We start from the raw sequence: 17,728 nt of genomic DNA on the forward strand, positions 1-17,728 counted from the left end.
GCCAAAGAGGGAGCACAGCGACCGACGCGTTCTCGCTGTGGTCTCTCTCGCGCATCACGCAGGTCCACTTCATTTTCTTGTCAGCACCTCTTGAAGCGACGCACTACACCTCTTGCACTAGCGAAGCTCTCTCCCTCAACAGCTTGGCTGACGAGCCAATCACGTAGGACGGCATCCGATAGCTCTCCAACACCTCTCTCTCTACGCACGCGCAGACGCGCACTCAGACGAGCACCTTCACATCCACGCACGCACGTTCTGCGAGATACTCCGCAGCCTTGCTCCCTTCACTTTAGTCTTGTAATTCGTTTCGGCGTGTCCTTTATGTGAACTGTGTTTTCTCTCCCTGTCCGTCTGCGTCTCTGACCGCCGCCGCCCCCCCCCCTCGCCCGTCTGCTTTCGTGCGACGGCCACGTGCCACACATCAGTCCCTTGGGGCCCTCCCTCCGTCCATATTTGTACTTTCATATTGCGTCCTCTTTTCCCCTCCAGTTGGTTTCTCGACTTCCTTTTTTTTGCGTTGCGTGTGCGTGTGGGTGTGTGGTGCACCTCCGCCCCCCCCCTCCGACTCCGCCCTCCCCCTCTTCCTCCTCCTCCTCCTCCCCTCTCTCTCGTTGCCCTTACGCGCGCAACTTTTACTACTTCTGTGCTGCTCTGTGGGGTGGTATTCCCTGCCTCCTGACCCCGTGCCATTCACGCCGGGTGCACCGTCGCCTTCACGCTCTCTCAAGCCCTCGTCCTTGCCCGACATACACGCTGAAAGCACCACTCGTAGTTGCTTGTATAACCTATATATATATATATCTGCACATACCCACTGACGGAAAAGGTAGCGGCGCCCGCATCCTTCGCAGAAACCTGCACCGACGTGTTCCACTTACATACAGCACACGCGTTGTCCACATCTAAAGGATTACGTGAATAGGCCGACACAGACCCCCCCCCCACACACACACATACACACACGCATACGCATACGCATACGCAGTCAAGACAATGGTCGACCTCTACACTGTGCTGGAGGTGGACAAGTGCGCGACGCCGGATCAGATCAAGCGGAATTACCGCCGTCTTGCCCTGCGCTACCACCCGGACAAGGCGGGCCCAGAAGGCGCTGCCCGGTTCAAGGAGGTGAATACCGCCTATGAGGTTCTCTCCAACCGGCAAAAGAAGGAAATTTACGACCGCTATGGCGAGGCCGGGCTGGAGGCGCTGGAAAACCCGGTCGCGGGGGCCGCACTCGCCACCTTCGGCTCCACCGCACCAGTCGTCATCATCATCGCCACCTCCTTCACCTGCGCCGTCATGCTGTTGCTCTTTCTGGCGTTTTTGGTGTCGTTCGTGGACGGCCATCTGCGCACGTGGAGCTACGTCAAGGTATTCTCGCCCCTCTTTGTGTTGGGCTTCTTGATTGGTGTGCCGGCTCTCATCCTCTTAGTTGTGCTCGCCATCATGTCGCCGCTCAGCCTGTCCGCACTGGGTACGCTTCTCTCTTTATTGTGTGCCGTCGTGTTGACGGTGGTCATCCCGATCGCCAAGGATCGCAACGAGGCGGCCACTAGAGCTAGACGCACCGACTACGTCCAATGGCGGTTGTGGCTTATTCCCGGATACCTGTTCTCCGTTTTTTCCTTCATCGTTATTGTGATGACGACACTGCCGACGGAGAGACGGATTCTCGAACTCAAGTCCATCGGATTGGTGCACCTCGCAAATTACACTCGCGTTGGCTTCATCTTCGCCCTCTTGCAGGGGTGCTGCATCGTTGTCTTCTTTGCACTCGTGGCGTGCCGCGCTGATGAGGTGATCACCATCAACTACTTCGTCGTCATTGGTCTCCCGATATTTCTGCTGCTCACGCTGTTCCTCGTGAACCGTTTCATGCTTAACTTGTTAAGCAGCTACATCAGCGAAGTGCCGCCCGAGGTGGCGGCGGCGGCGGCAGCGCGTGAGCTGAACGAAAATGGTGGCGAGGCGCCTCCGCCGCACCACAACGAGGGCTACACCGAAGGACCGCACTCGTCGTGGCGTCGATCGCCGAATCCGATGTGCGGTGGCGGCACTGAGGAACACAATCGCACCCACCGCCAACCCGGCGCCGAGGCTGGAGAGCAGTTGCACTCCAATGACGCCCAAGCTCACGGCAGCCGTGACGGCGAGGGAGGCAAGGATGGCGGGCGGGCGCAGGAGCAGGGTGCGCCGCACGGCAAGAACCCGTACGCTGGCCAACACGCCTCTGTTTGCGGAATTCTCATCAGCACAATTGTGTTGAGTATCCTTGTTGGCCTGCTGATGGCGTCAACCGCCATGATTGCAGTGCGGCTGAACTACTACGCCAACAACGGCACCTATGATGGTGTCCTGTCCCTATCCAAGGCGTGCATTCCACTCTTTATTATTATCGGCATCGTTGTGTTCACGGAGCTCATCGCGTGCCTTACGTTCTGCTGTTGCAGTGTCGTCATGGTCGTAGAGGGCGCTGCGCCAGAGTCTGGGCACGGCACCGAACAGGAGGACAAAGCGGGGCACGAGGCCGAGATGCAGAATAACGTCCGCACCGACCCGGCTCGGCCGGCTGGCCAGGCGGTATCTGGTGTGACACGCCAAAATGAGGCCACCAGCCGTTGCCCACCTGGAGCAGTTTCTGCCACGCCTCCTCATTCTGTAGCGGCTTCAACGGACGAACATGGCAAGACGCCGCGGGAGCGCCAGCCGGACAGCACACGCCTCTCCGACGTTGATTAGAAGTTGGGGCGCGCACTGGGGGCCCAGGAATACGGCCTGATGAAGATCGACAGGCAGGCGATGGGGGGAGGAGGCATGTTGAAGGGAGCCTGTGCTCAGCCCCACGCCTTGCTCCACTACCTCTACTCCGCCGCCTCCGCTCCGTCACCCTCCTTCCACTGGCCGCGTTTCCTCGCTCACCTCTCTCCGCAGTATATGAAGGCAGCGAGCTGTCCTGCAGGCATGCGTGCCATTTCGTTTTCTCACCCCTTTTAATTTATGCGGCCGTGTGTATGCGTGCGTGAATGTAACACCTGGGCGCGTGTGTGTCCCCCAGCCACCACCACCACCGCTGTGGTGTCCTCTTTCTCTTTCCCGCGAGAACTAGGAGCAGCTCCTGACTGTCCGCAGGCGTGCGCACGGCGGCTGGAAGAGAGCCGTCGTCCCCCTCGGAGACGACGGGGAAAGGGTTTGACTACACGCTGTCTGTGAGGTAGTGCGCGCCGTTGCCTGATTCTATCTCCCGTGTTGTTGCGGACGGAAGTGTGCCCACGGCAAAGTACGCGCTCCTTTACTCTGAGAAACGGGAGGGCCCAAGGACACAAGATTCACGTACAGCGGCAGCTGCTTCAGAGCCTGTCGAGAGTAATGCGTTGTGCCATTGGCCAAATGGCGGAAGGACTCTGCACCTGAGCAAGGAAGTAAGACACACACACACACATCAGCACGCCGCCATGAAGAACAAGGAGATCACCGTGGTGTTCTTTCTTTCCTCCTCCCCCATCTCCCATCCCCATCCCTATCCCTGCCCAATGCCGAGCCACCTCTGGCGCCGACAGGGCCGAGTGCCTGCGACTCAGCGCAGTCAGGGCGGTGCATCGCTGCTGATCGCGGACCGTCAGCTCCTGGACGGTGCTGCCTCGGGGAGACCTGCGGCAGTAAGCGCGCTTGTGCACTCTCCACATGATGGGCAGAGTGTCCGCGTGACGCGAACGCATCCCACCACCCGGCCCTCGCACTGCCCGCTGGTGTGGGGAAGCCTGAGCCACCCACTCCCCTCGAGGGGAGGGGACGCACCAGGGGTGGCAGCCGGCATAGCGGGGAAGCGGCTGTGAGGCGGTGGGTGAGGGGGCAGCGCTTGAGGGCGGTGGGGGGCGGTGCTCACAAGGCCGAGTCGGCGCATCTGGTGTGACGCGTGCGTGCCTGTGGCATGCTTTGTCCCACGCTGGTGGGGCCCTGAGGCAGGGCGGGGATGGGGCCGGCGTTGAGGTCGTGCTGGTACGGCAGAGCAATGGACCCAAGCCGAAGAGAAGCATTCCCTCTCCACAGTTTACTTCAAAGTATATTGCATTCGTCTGTGCTTCGCTCATCGTTTCTCGTGCGTTCTCCTCCTCTCTTCTTGCCGTTCGGGTCGGTTTACCGCCTTCCTCCGCCCATATACGCTCGGAAAACGGTCACCCGCCACGCAATCTGGGGTCCTCTGCTCCTCATGATTCTTCTGTGCTTCGTTTGACAGCACCACGCTACATAACCGTCAATCGCAGCACGAATCCGCATCACCATGTATTTGGCTGTCTTCCACGAGTTTGCCCATCCCGAGGTGCTGGAGAATGTGAAGGCGGAGGGCATCTGTGACGTGGACGTGGCTCCGGAGCCGAACAAGCTGGCCACTTCGGAGGAGGAGCAGCAAGTGTTGCGCTGCAACGCGAAGTTGATCACGGTGAAGCACAACATTACCGGTATGCGCGACGTCTTTGATGGCATGACGGAGGCGGAGCTGGCGGAAATCGATGGGCAGGTAGACCAGAAGCTGCAGCAGCTCGTTGCGCTTGGCTTTCAGGTGGTGGAGCGCCACCCACGGACGTCGGCCGGTCGCCCAATGCTGGACCGCGTGATTCTGTCTTACCCGGCTTAACTCAAAAGAACGAAAAAAAAGGAGCAGTGATGAGCGTGTTCGGGGGGCGGGCCAGACCATCGTGGCGTACTTTGACGCCTTTGCGACCCATGCGCACCCTCAAAGACTCTTCCGCACTCTGTTATAACAATCTTGTAGGCGCGTACGTCTGTGACGGGGGCCGAGGCGAAGAGCGTCGTTGCCTTGCTTTATTCCCCCTTCTTCGAGACGGCCGATCTTTACTTGCTTGAAACCAACGGTGCGATCTTCAGAGGGGAAGGCGTTGCGGTGAGACGGCAATGGCGCCAACCGCCGATGCAGCCGCCTCACACCTAGCAGCGCGCAGCAACGACCGTTGTCACAGTGAGCAAGCGCAGCAAGCAGTCGAACTTCGCTTTTGCATGTATCGGCGTGTGTGTGCTGCTCGCTCTTCTCGCGGAAGGAGAGGACGGGCACTTCGTTATATATATATATATTCGTTGTTTTTCGCTGTTGTTGGACGCGTGCGCGTATGTCGACGAGAGGGCTATGGAAGGGGGTGAGGAGACGGCGATGCCATGGGGATCAGAAGATAGGCAGGTGCGTGGCGAGGTGGGCGGTGGCGCGTCAAACTCAAGAGATCAAAGGCAGCACCGCCGGTCTTCTCTTTTGCTCCTGACGGTGTGGACGGCGCATTGCCGTTCACGTCCCTCCCCCCTCTCTGTGCTTCCACGATGTACCGCTACTTGATGCACCGCGTCTCCTTTACGCACCCTCTCCGCGCCAAACTCTCTCCTGTCCACCCCGCTCCTACCTACAAATTCGGCATGCATTTTCATTCCGTATTCCCCTCTCCCCTCCTCCTCTCACTTTCTGCAACGTGGCGGGCAATGCCGCACATTCGCTCGCGCTCCGACACACACACACACACACACACAAACTCGCTTTTCCCGCATTGGCTGCTCGAAATCTTGTCGAATCCCTTTCATCGGTGTCTCCAGTTGGATCGTCGTTTACGAATATCCCGCCTCCCCCACCAGACGCGAAGATGGGCCCGCTCTCCAAGAAGCGCATGATCATCCGCGACGGCGTGTTCTACGCTGAGCTGTTTGAGTTTCTCAAGCGCGAGTTGGCCGAAGAGGGCTTCTCCGGTGTCTCCTACCATGTCACGACGCTCCGCACGGAGATCGTGATCAAGGCGACGAAGACCCGTGAGGTGCTCGGCGTGAACGGCCGCCGCATCCGCGAGCTGACCGCCTGCATCCAGCAGCGCTTTAACTACAAGGAGGGCAAACTCCAGCTGTACGTTGAGCGCGTTGAGGTGCGCGGCCTGTCCGCGATGGCGCAGGTGGAATCCCTCCGCTTCAAGCTCCTGAGCAACCTGCAGGTGCGCCGCGCCGCCATGGGTATCATCCGCTACGTCATGGAGTCTGGTGCCAAGGGCTGCGAGGTCACCGTCGGTGGAAAGATCAAGGGCCAGCGTGCGAAGAGCATGACCTTCCGCGACGGCTACATGATCAAGTCCGGTACGGCTCACAAGTCTTTCGTCGACTCCGCCTGCCGCCACTGCTACATGCGCGCCGGCTGCATCGGTGTCAAGGTCAAGATCATGCTGCCCGGTGACTCGACTGGCCGCAACGGCCCGTCGGAGCCGCTGCCGGACGTCATCACCGTGATTGAGCCGAAGCAGATCACCGCGTCCGAGTAACGAGCGAGTTGCCTCTGCGCTGGTGAAGGTGCTCGCGCACTTACGTCTCCAGCTGTGCTTTCTGGGAAGACCTTCTTCGACGCGGGGCGTTGGACCGGTACAGAGGCAACGATGCGCCAAAACCGCTGCATCTTTGCATGGTGCGTGCTCACGTGCTCACAACCGTTTCTGTGTGGGTGTGTGTCGGCGCACCTCCCGTCCAACAATGGCGCGAGCGGCTCTCTCTCTCTCTGTGTGCAGGCGCCCCTTTCGTGTTAAATCCTTTTGTTTTCCGCCTTTTTTGTTTTTGTTTTTGTGATTTTCGATGCGCTCAAAACACAAAAGGAACGTCCACGTGCACTCGTATGCGCACCTGCTTTGCGCGTGCGTGCGTGCGTGCGTCGCGGTGCGGCTGTCATCCCTCCCCCCCCCCCCGTGCCTCCGTCTCTCTCTCTCTCGCTCTCTCCGATTGCACAAAGGCCGTGCGGTGGACGGTGGCGGGTCTTCGTGAGGAGGCGCCACTCCTGCTATGGGGTGGGGGGGGGGCTGTGCACTTCTTCGTCTCTTTCCTTTCCTTCTCTTGGAGGCAGGGAAGAGAAGGTGATGGCGGAGGGGACGGGCAGACTCGTCGGGTTGGTGTGTTGCCGCCAAGTCGGCTCACACTCTCGGGCGCCGCACTACAAATCGGGGCTGCGCACACGTGTGTATGTGTGTGTGTGTGCCTCTGCGTGGATTCGGCGGCGACACTCGAACGTAAGCATTTTTTTCTGTTTACAGTGTACGCAAGCTACCCGTCCATGCGGCTATAGGTCGAAAGTGCAGTGCGTCACGGTGCTCTCTGCTGCTTGATGCCTTCGCCTTCTCTCTGCACTCTCCTCTTGCCCCCATTCTCATGCCACAACCCCCCCCATCCTACTCACACACACGTATCCAAGGCGCCGTTCGAACGGCAGTGTTGTCTGCAACAACAGCGAAAGGGGATGAGAAGGTCCAGACTCTATCGTTTAGAGAAGCTCGTTAGCCATTGATGAGAAGAGGTGACTTTCCGCCTGATGAACGCTCAGGACTCCGCTCCACTCTCGAAGAAGGCAGCGCTTCGCAGGGATGATTCTTGGCGAGCGCCTTCGGAGGCTGGGTCGTTGGCTTCACGGCACCGTCTGTCGTCACGTCTCGGGACACAGATGCCTTCTTCCACCACCGCCGCGCTCGCGCTCACAAGTAAGCAACGTCTCCTCAGCGAGGCCACTCTGCGCAGCATTACCTTACTCTTGCGCCACACGGCAGCCCAGGTCGAGGCGGCCGCGTTGCAGGATGCAATGGAAGATCCCTTGGCGAGTGAGTACATCATGACGAGTGGGGGCCGTGCAGACGAGCACAACGTCAACCCCACCACTGTGAGCGTTCCGGTCGCGTCTTTCATTGATGGCGATGCAGATCGGTCCGCACTAAGCTCGAGGTCTTCGTCGGGGAGCGGTGTGGATTGGGTGTCGGGAATGTCGGTGACCTCATCAGCGCATGACGCGGCGACGCACAGCACCGATTCGCCGCCGCAGCAGCCCAAACGGGGATCTAAGACTATGGCGCAGGCGTCCTCCATGCTGACATCGTCGTCGGTCCCAGAGAACCGACCTCAGCAAAGTTGCTGTTCACCATCCCCGTGGGAGCTGCGCCGTCGGCCTCGCGTCAACTTTAGTGGGACTCTCGTCGACCACGCGATTCGCGCCGTGGACGCCGCTATCAGCAGCCCGTCATACTCGTATAGCTTCCCAGAGAAGTGGTTTGGTCCCCCAGCTGACGCGCTTGCGCTGCATGCTGTGCAGAGCTCGGCGGGGGACACCCTCCTCAACCCCAGCATGAAGCGAGCATCGATGACGACTGCAAAGGGGTTTCGACCCCGTTGGCAGCCGCGGACGTCCCCCTTAAAGCACACTTTTACCAGGGAAGCTTCTTCTCCTGCCGCCTCGCTCTCGCAGTCGCTGAGCACCGCCGTGTTCTTGCCGGAGCGGTCGCCCGCGAGAAGTCCGACCACGTTGACGCACCGCAACTCCTTCTCCAACCATGCCGACTGGAGCAAGGTTTCAGCGGTTGCCACCTCGCAGCCACCATTGTTTTTCGACAATCTGCTGTTTGACCCGGCGACGAACCGCTACCTTTTCGAAGGTCATGCGTTCCGTGAGGAGGTTCGAGTTCTACAGGCCCCTGCGGCGGATGCATCTGTGCTGGCGGCGTCTCGCTCAGACGACGCGGGGAGCGGAGACAGCGTCACCAACCACCCGCGCGGCTCGCCGTCACCGTTGTTACTGCTTGTGAGAGAGTACATCCCAGTATCAGCCGAGTGCAGCATCGTCGGGGATGAGCAACAACTGCTCAGCGCGAGTGGTGGCAGCGTGGATGCAGTCGTGGTCCAATGCTTCTCCCTCTTGCCACCGCAGCTGGCACATCTACGGCCCAATCCATACCAGCTTCTCCCCGAGACCACCACCACAATGTGCCTACTCGTTGCGCTACCGGGCTGCGTGACATTGGTGACATCGCTGGACGTCTTTTTGCACGATATGCGGCACAGCCTCCTCATGGCGACGGGATCTTCGCTGGAGCGCCTCTTGAGCAGCTCACAGGAGACAACGAAGGAGGTCCGCCGGCGTCCCGAGAGCGGAGCGCAGTCGCCCGTGACGACTGTGCGCCCCTCCGCATCTACTGCCCGCGTAAGCTTCCTGCGTCCTCGCACCTCGCTGAAAGCGGTCTGCGGTAACGGGGTCTCCGGCGCCTCACCCTCGGGCGCTGCAACGCAGGTCTCGCCGGACGCAGCGGAGAGGGATCGAGATGCCACACGAATTGCCATAGTGCAAGAACGACTTACCCAGATAGTGGTGCCGGACGTACTCGACGAGGCGATGCATGCTATCTACGCAACCCTTGTGGTGTACAGCAGTCAATGTGAGCAGCGGCGTTGCATGCTCGCCGCCGTGGATGCTGTCCATGTGCTGCAACGCTTCTTTCGTCACTGCCTCGCCGTGATGGAGCGGGCGGTACGACGGATGGTGCGACTGTGGCGCCAGCTGGAGGTGGATGCGCGACTGAAGCTACAGCAGTACCGTCCGCTGCCAACGGCGATGGAGAGGATTGACGTGGTGGCGAACAGAATTCTGCAGGACCACATGCTCACCTCGGTGAACTACAAGCGTGCGTTCATTGTGGCCCAGTGGGCAGCGCGGCGTCGCTCCTTCGCTCAGTGGAGACAGATGGAGGAGTGGGACAGCGTGTTTGCGTCGCACGTGCGGCGCAGGGAAGGCGACGCAGACGGCGCCGTCACCAATAGCGCTGCGGAGAAGAGGTCGCGTAGCGCCCGACTGAGCGCCGGAGAGGAGCTGCGGTTGGAGTCGGAGTTTAACAAGCGCCGAGGCTGGTCGAGCAAGGTGATGACGCAGTGCACGGCGCCTTCTTTCCCCTCAACTACTGTCGAGTCGTATGCCGAGCGCGAGCAAGCCGCGATTCGTCGTTTTCTCAGCTGGTACATAGACCCACAGGAGCTCCTCTACCTCAGCCATCAACGCTTGCTGGAAACACTGAAAGGCTCCGTCTTTCAGATGGCGGATGTGAGGGTCGAGCTGAGGCACGCTGCTAACAGACTGACGAAGGAGGATTGCACGGCACCGCTCGATGCTTCCGTGTCGTGCAACAGCGTTCATCAGCACAGGTGATGGCCCCCTCTCTCGGTAATTCAAACAATCAGCGGCCTTCTCTGTCTTTTCTGTCTTGTTATTCAAGAACTCCCCCCCCTCCGACGGGGTGTGGGCGCACCTGAGTGCGTGACATCTCAGAGCCCAGTGCACCCTCCTCCCTACACACTCTCTCTGTGGACCCCTCGATGTAAAGTACCGTCATGTTTGTGCTGGCTCGCCTCTCCTTGTCATTGTGCTTTTCGCTTGTGCGCGCATGCCCTGGGCACGTGTGCTCTCTCTTTTCGGTGTGATTGGTGTCCTGCTCACTTGCGCTCGTCGCACTCATACGCGAAGGTGCATTCCGGATGATGACGTACGCTCACCACCACTCCCACGCGCGCGAAGCTACAGTGTCGGTGGACTACGAGTAGCTTCCATCATTGTGAGCGCTTGTAATGCAATCGCCATGTCAGCGCCAGCACGGATGGAAGGCGCAGCAGATGACCTTCCCGAGCCCCTGCTCACCCTCCACCTTGCCGGCACCAGGGCGGCGCACTCGGGGCTTGCCGTGGACCCGTTGATAGGCACACCAGCGCGGGCAGCTGCCACCAACACGAGGACGATGTTCCGCTCTCCCGGTCACCTGCCCTCTCTCCCTCCGTGCTTTTCTATCTGCCCCGCAACCCACCACCCCATGCATCTGCGCACATACAACAAAGTACTTCAAGGACTGAGCCCCTCCCTCCCCCACCCCTCCCACGAGCGCGTGGGTCAGTGTGCAATCCGCGCAGGTCAACCAACCGCGCCCCTGGCGATCCGTTCCTGCGTCGCCTCCACTCTCTCTTTTACTGTTATAGTGGCGAGCGCAGGAGGGCATGCAGGATGCCGTCCTCTTCACTTTTCTCTTCTTCATTTTTCGAGAGCCTGTCGTACTCGCGACGAGGCACCAGAAAGAACAGGGCCACACGCTCTCTTGCGCGCCGCTCTCAGGAGCTTGGAGCACAGCTGTGCGGCCGGCTGTCCCAGATCGCGCTAGAGGTGAGCTCTGCAGCACTCGGTCGCACTGCCACCGCTGCTGCAGACGTGGGCGCGGGCACGCATGCTAACGGATCGTCTTTGGTGTCCTCATCGTCTTCTGCTGTCTCCGCGCCGCTTTCCTTCATGGTGGATGTGCACCGTGACCTCTCCGCTCACTACGGCTCCCACGCAGTCCGGCGCGGCCTCGCTAAGCCACTCGGTCCATGCGTGCATCCAGTCCTTCGCAAAGGCAATCTGGCCACTCAGCGCGCAGGCGTCCATAGCCCCCGCTACATGCGGGTGTGGTCACTACGATTGGTGCGTCGATGCTGGTGCCCTCGCTGCGGTGTGTGGCTCAGCAGCGGCGGCGTGCCCAAGCTGTCCAAGCTCAAAGCACGCCGAACCACACTCGCCACAATCAAGGAGTGCCGCGTGCGACGTCAGCTCCGTCCTTCACGTCCCCCCATCCCACGCAGGCGATTCATGTTGTGCTGTCTTCGCTGTCTCGACGCCGCCCAACGCGCGGCGAAGAGAAACGCAACGCTCTCTCACATCGCCACTGGTGGGCAGCAGCAAAACGACATCGCAGTCAGAAACACCGCTGGGAACGCCTCACTGTCTACACAGCACGCTGTGCGGAAAGCGTGCGCTGCATGGGTCGAACAAACCGCAACGGCTGTATTGGCCGAGGCCCGAGTGCCCCGGCGAAACCGTCGCTGCCGCAGGCGCAGCAAACGACGCCGTCGCGACAGCACCGAAGAGGCTAGGGCAGGGGCAAACGCAACCGGGCGAGCTGACTCTGGCAGCACTGCAGCGGTGCATCAACCGAGCACCTCAGCATCTCAAGTAACCCAAAAGCTTGCTCTCTCGCTGACACGCAACACGACGCCATTGCCTGGCGTTGCTAGCGCTGGAAAGCCGACCAAGGCGTCAGCAGTGAAGGTGCCAACGACTGCTAGCACAGCCCACAAGAGCTTGCAGGGTCTGGTGCCGAGCGGTCCACTGAAGAAAAGCGTGCCGCGAGCCTCTGTCAAGGGGCCACCTCAACCAAGCTCAAAGAAGCTGGCGGCGACCGCCCCTGCCGCTTGCAAACCCGATGCAGCAGTCACAGAGCATGCAGTGGTTGCTTCATCGACATTGCACATACGGCCATCTTTGCCATCCCCGTCTGTCATCGGCGGTGCACATGTGCGAATCGCCGATCAGCAATTGGAGGCAGGGCAGGCGAAACACATGAGCATAATTCGCAAAGTCACAAGCAGCGGTGGTGAGGAACCCACAGCCACGGCCTCGGTCTCAGGCCCGTCGCCATCACCAACGGACTCGCTGCCGTCTTCAGCTCCTCCTGCTCCACCGGTGCCCTCAGCGCCTGCGAGGGCCATCCCATCCACGTCGCGCCCAACGGATGTTGCAAAGAAGACGCCCCGTCCACCTGCCAAGGCCGCAACCGTGGCGAAGAAGCCGGCCGCAGCAACGAAGAAATTCATGGACACTATGAACCAGCTCGGATTCTGACGAGGTGTGGTGCTTGTGTGAGCGCCAGAAGCGCAAAAAAAAAATCGCCTTCGCACGCAATGCCGCTTGAGCCTTACATACGCCTCATACAGCCGCTATTCTCACGCTGCTGCCTCCTGTGCTGATCTTATATCGTGTTTCACTCACGAAGCTTTCATGGCACCTCGTCGTCTTTTTGCTTCTCTCCCCCGCTGTCTCCCCTCACGACGGGGTGCGGGCGCACCTCGGTGCGTGGCATCTCAGGGCCCAGCGGCACCCTCCTCCCCCATCTCCCATCCCCATCCCTATCCCTGCCCAATGCCGAGCCACCTCTGGCGCCGACAGGGCCGAGTGCCTGCGACTCAGCGCAGTCAGGGCGGTGCATCGCTGCTGATCGCGGACCGTCAGCTCCTGGACGGTGCTGCCTCGGGGAGACCTGCGGCAGTAAGCGCGCTTGTGCCCATCCACATGATGGGCAGAGTGTCCGCGTGACGCGAACGCATCCCACCACCCGGCCCTCGCACTGCCCGCTGGTGTGGGGAAGCCTGAGCCACCCCCTCCCCTCGAGGGGAGGGGACGCACCAGGGGTGGCAGCCGGCATAGCGGGGAAGCGGCTGTGAGGCGGTGGGTGAGGGGGCAGCGCTTGAGGGCGGTGGGGGGCGGTGCTCACAAGGCCGAGTCGGCGCATCTGGTGTGACGCGTGCGTGCCTGTGGCATGCTTTGTCCCACGCTGGTGGGGCCCTGAGGCAGGGCGGGGATGGGGCCGGCGTTGAGGTCGTGCTGGTACGGCAGAGCAATGACCACGCCTCTCCGAAAGTGTTGCTAAAACTCTCGCCGGTCGTGCATGGCTTCTCGCGACAGACAACAGAAATAACTCCGAACAGGGACAATGGGTGCATCATGTAAGGACGCCGAAGCGCTGAGGCTTCACTGTCTTGTACTGCAGACGCCTCCCCTCTTGCTTCTGATATCCTCGCCGATGCCCATCTTGCGGTTTTTGCGCTCTTGTATGCTCTGTGTCCTCCGGCTGCGCCTGTGGGTACCGTGGAGGAGGGCGTGCTTTGGTGTGCATGCTTGTGACTATGACGCATATTAACTTGTGCGTTCTTGCTTTCTCTGCCGATCGCCTCTGCCGTCTGTGCTTGATGTGCGCCAGCACGCCTACTGCCGATAACTTACAGAGTGCTGTTAGCATTTTCCCATTGGCGTTGCTGCCTCGCTCTCTCCTCGTGCGCCGTCGTGTGTCGGGTCGGATTTGGAGGATCTGGGGGGGATTGGCCGACGTCCGGCCAACAAACACGCGCACAGGCCATACTGAACCCCTTCTCCCTCTCGCTCCGCTCACACGTTCTTATAGTTGCATCTCGCCCTCCACCACCACCATCACCCCCTCCGCATAGATATTGTCTGTGCCCCATCTTGTCTCTTCGCTGGCTTTCCTTTTCGCCCTTTCGCCGCACTATCCGTGAAGAAGAGCTGGTTGAAGCGGACAAAAATGCCTGTCTCTGTGTCCATGCACGCGTGCTCGGCGTGGCCGGTGAGCATCGACTTCGTCGCCTTCCGCTTTTTCTTGGCGGGGTACTCAGTTGAGGAGACAGTGGAGCAGCTCATGGCGCTGCAGAGTGAAACGCCAGCGGCGTCCCCGCGTCGGCGCACGTCCTCTGCGTCGCTCTCTTCCTCAAGGTCATCGGACTTGGGCAAAGCTTCGCACGCGGGATCGGAGTCCTCTTCGCGGTCCGCCACCCGCTCCAAGGCGCACCGTCGCCATAGAAGGCAACAACGGACTTCTCAGCAACGCCAGCACTCGCTGTCCGTGATGCACAATGCACAACAGCAGACTGAGGACAGGCGCCTAGAGGACGAAGATGAGAATCCGCAGGAGATTGCCGTGGCCACCACGGCGGCAGCTCTGCCCCGCAACACCTCAATAAGCAGCTCCGCGAGCGGCGCACACGTCCCGGCCACCGCCACAGCGCCAAGCACCACCACCGTGGTAGATAACAGCAACAACAACGTCTCTGCTTCATCATCCATGGCGGTTGCCGTAACGCCGTCCTCCGCGGCCTTCCACCCCGCCCAAGGCGGCGCCCGTACACACCACCATCGCCATCGCCATCGTCACCACCAGCGTCTGGACAAGTCGCCCGGCGGTTCCGAACACAAAAAGTCGGGTCACGTAGCGCCGCACTCGTCCCGTTCGCGCATAGCCGCGACGTCGCCAGGGGCGGCCACCCGCACCTCGTTTGCGCTGCCGTCGACGCTGAACACCGAGTACAGCAATTCATCGCTGCCGTCTGTCGACCTCAGTAGTTTCAGGCGTTTGACCGATGACCCTACCGCCGCTGCCACGGCAGAGGTGGCTGCCGCCGTTATCACTGGCGGCGGCAGTGGAGCACGGGCAGGCGGGGCGAGCAGCAGTCATCACCTTCATGTAAACTTCGGTGATACGAAGGCCTCCTCATCCCCGCAGCAGCGCCGCGAGAAGCATCGAAAGGACAGTGCAGAGCGTCAGTGCTTCTTTGTGAGCGAGAGCTACATGAAGTTCCAGCGGCAGCTACAGGAGTTCGAGGCGATTGGCGGGGTGGGCGTCGGCTCCTCCTCCCTGCAGAGTCGCTACCTGTTCGAAGAGGTGACGGAGCAGTATCAGGTGTTTCGCGAGCTGTCCCGCGAGGAACATCTCGGCTCCCCGTACGCGTTTCTCTCGAACTACTATATCCCCATACCTGTGGCAGCGCGTTTGCAGCTGCTGGAGATGTATTACGAGACGGACGCGAGCGTCTTTCGGTGGGCCTTCGGTGACAAGCTAAGCCGTTTCGACCTGCCAGCGGCGCTGAGCGCAGCGCGCGAAGAGAACGTGTGTGGTACACTGTCGGCGGGCTTTGGAGGTGTGGCGGGACTTGGTAGCGGTGGTGGTAACAGCAGTAGCGCCGCGGACGGAAGCGTCACCGCCGCATCCTTCTGGACCAGCCGGTGGAAAGGCTCCCCCGGTAAGCTTGCAGCGATGGACGCGGCGACGGTGACGCGGCTGAGTGATCAGCACGTTCACGCCCTTCGCCGCCAGTGGGAAAATATCAAGCACATCTGCGTCACCGTCGCAGCCCTCTATCGTGGAAAAGGCGACATGTGCGTCCCCCTTGATATGCCGCTCCTGACGACCATCCAGCAGTGCTTCGGGCTACGCCATGAGCAGGCTCTCGATTACGCTACGGCTGCGTTCGGCTTCGAACACCGTCTCGAGACGCGCCTCTTCGAGCACTTGCACAACTTCAACGAGTACGGCGTGATTTGCTCCATCGTGGCGTCTTTGTGGTGTGACTGCTCCGGGTATTTCCTAAGTGGATCGTTCCGAGACGGGTGCCGCCGACTTGGCCGCCTGCTGGACGAGTATCGAATTCTGTCGGAGCTGCACTTGATTGTGTTTGGCGAAGCAATGCGTCCGCGGTGGCAGGTGCAGCTAGACGAGGTGCAGCGCGTCATCACGACATCTTCTCATGTCGAGAAAAACGCAATGGCCTCAGCAACGGCGGCCGTCTCTGCCACAAGTCCTGTCACACCCAGCGTCAGCGGTGGTGGAGGGGGCTTGGCAACGCCAACGACAATGTCAGCTGGCATATTACCAACCCTTTCGAGCAGTGCCACTGGGGTGGGCAGCAACCACTTTGGTAGCCCACTGTGCGGCAACGGACACTTGGGCGGCGCGACTGGTGGGGCCGCGGCTGACGCGGGCAACACGAGCAATTTTACCTCACCAGTATTCCCGACTACAGGCGGGGCGTTCAGCACGAACAACGTGCACTCGCCGTTCAGCGGCAACGGGCAGTACAGCCGCCCTTTTTTGATGGAGTTCCCATCCCTGATGAAGCACCTTTTGCGCGTCTGTGTGGCTCTCAGCAGCAACGGTGGTGTCAACGATGGCCTCGACATCTTTTTCACTCGCATCTACTCTTACTTGGAGCTTCTCAGCTCACGAACTGCGCCAGCCATCGTGTCGCGTATGATAAACGCCGCTGCATCAGGCGCGTCCACCATGACCGGCGCCGCTGCTGCTGTTGGGACCGGGGGAATTGGCAGCACCCTATCTGGCCAGCTTGGTGGGTCGGTGGGCGGTGGTGGCGCTGCGCCCGGTATCGGCACGTCCGTAGCGCCGCCTGGTCGACCGCCGTTGCCGCCGTACGGTGACCGCGTACAGAGCGATGGTGACTTGAGCTACACCACGGCTGACAGCGGAAATGCGATGGCGCCAGCTGGTGCCCCGATACCGCCGCCCCAAGGTTCATCCTCGTCGTTGACCCCTTTGTCGCGCGGTGGCACGAACCTCGGCAGACCGCTCCGGTCAGGCCTCACTCGTGTGGCGTCTTCTGGACATGTTTCCCGTCAAGCCTCCGGGAGAGGAGGTTGTAATGCGGCCTCGATGTCCACGCTGACAGTCGCAAGCGCCACCAACCTTCGCACCGGTGGAGGAGGGAGCGGTTGCGTTGATGACGGCATGGCCGCGAGCGCGCCGTTCTCCTACGCGGTATCCACGGTGGTGAACACCTCTTTGCTTCAGCCTGCCAGCGTTCTGCTGCCCTTGACGGCGGCCATCGCTGCCCATAACGCCCCCGCAAGCGGAGGCTTTGCCTCGTCGCCGCTGCAGTCTGCGCTGGGAAGTCGCGGTTGCGCGTCAGAGGACGAGCCCACCGACGGGGACGCGGACGCAGGAAACGGGCACGGTGAGGCTGCGGCTCGGCCCATGGCGGGTGGGTCTTCGCCGAATAGCGGCGGCGCGCTTTCTTCATTGACGGCACAGCCCCTGCCTGCCTTGACGTCGTCCCTGCCGTCCCAGGTAAGTGACATGGTGCTGAAAGTGATCGACAAGCGGTATCTGCGCGAGCTTTGCATGTTGCTCGCAGCCCTTCCCTGTGCGTGGCGCCAGCTGACAGTGCTGACGCGAGACGACCACATGGCGACCGACAAGTCTGTGAGCGATATGATGATGGCACTAAAAGCAATCACGCAGGTGCTCATGGCATCGGACGACTTTCATTAGGCGCGCTCTCCAACTCCGTTGTTATGCGTGTGTGTGTGTGTGTGTGTCTGTGTGTGTGTGGGCCGGTGTGTCGATGACGGTGCTGTTTAGATGGCTGTCCGCCGCACGAGAGACGTATTAGGGAGCCCCAATCGCACGCCCAGGAAGGCGCGGGAGGGCGAGGGAAGGGCACACACATGCGGGCACATGCGTAGTGAGGCCCATTCAAAATGCCTTCTCTGTCCCCCCCCCCCTCAGCCCCT

At 60.9% G+C, this 17,728-nt stretch overlaps 6 protein-coding genes across 6 annotated transcripts; all 6 read left to right on the forward strand.

Annotated features, from left to right (window-relative positions):
* Window positions 1–996: 996 nt before the first annotated feature.
* Window positions 997–2,745, forward strand: LMXM_32_0900 (dnaj chaperone-like protein; the record flags this gene model as incomplete). Its single annotated transcript, XM_003878290.1, has 1 exon — window positions 997–2,745. The coding sequence occupies one exon, from the start codon at window positions 997–999 to the stop codon at window positions 2,743–2,745; it is 1,749 nt and encodes a 582-aa protein (XP_003878339.1).
* A 1,540-nt stretch (window positions 2,746–4,285) lies between these two features.
* LMXM_32_0910 (conserved hypothetical protein) lies at window positions 4,286–4,639 on the forward strand (the record flags this gene model as incomplete). Its single annotated transcript, XM_003878291.1, has 1 exon — window positions 4,286–4,639. The coding sequence occupies one exon, from the start codon at window positions 4,286–4,288 to the stop codon at window positions 4,637–4,639; it is 354 nt and encodes a 117-aa protein (XP_003878340.1).
* Window positions 4,640–5,645: 1,006 nt separating this feature from the next.
* On the forward strand, window positions 5,646–6,305 carry LMXM_32_0920 (putative 40S ribosomal protein S3; the record flags this gene model as incomplete). The annotated part of the gene is made up of 1 exon (XM_003878292.1): window positions 5,646–6,305. The coding sequence occupies one exon, from the start codon at window positions 5,646–5,648 to the stop codon at window positions 6,303–6,305; it is 660 nt and encodes a 219-aa protein (XP_003878341.1).
* A 1,031-nt stretch (window positions 6,306–7,336) lies between these two features.
* On the forward strand, window positions 7,337–9,985 carry LMXM_32_0930 (conserved hypothetical protein; the record flags this gene model as incomplete). The annotated part of the gene is made up of 1 exon (XM_003878293.1): window positions 7,337–9,985. One exon carries the CDS (start codon window positions 7,337–7,339, stop codon window positions 9,983–9,985), a length of 2,649 nt encoding a protein of 882 aa, XP_003878342.1.
* An 843-nt stretch (window positions 9,986–10,828) lies between these two features.
* Window positions 10,829–12,478, forward strand: LMXM_32_0935 (conserved hypothetical protein; the record flags this gene model as incomplete). Its single annotated transcript, XM_003878294.1, has 1 exon — window positions 10,829–12,478. One exon carries the CDS (start codon window positions 10,829–10,831, stop codon window positions 12,476–12,478), a length of 1,650 nt encoding a protein of 549 aa, XP_003878343.1.
* Window positions 12,479–13,952: 1,474 nt separating this feature from the next.
* Window positions 13,953–17,486, forward strand: LMXM_32_0940 (conserved hypothetical protein; the record flags this gene model as incomplete). Its single annotated transcript, XM_003878295.1, has 1 exon — window positions 13,953–17,486. One exon carries the CDS (start codon window positions 13,953–13,955, stop codon window positions 17,484–17,486), a length of 3,534 nt encoding a protein of 1,177 aa, XP_003878344.1.
* Window positions 17,487–17,728: the final 242 nt, after the last annotated feature.

The sequence above is a fragment of the Leishmania mexicana genome, chromosome 32 (genome assembly GCF_000234665.1).
Source record: "Leishmania mexicana MHOM/GT/2001/U1103 complete genome, chromosome 32".
Classification (NCBI taxonomy): domain Eukaryota; phylum Euglenozoa; class Kinetoplastea; order Trypanosomatida; family Trypanosomatidae; genus Leishmania; species Leishmania mexicana.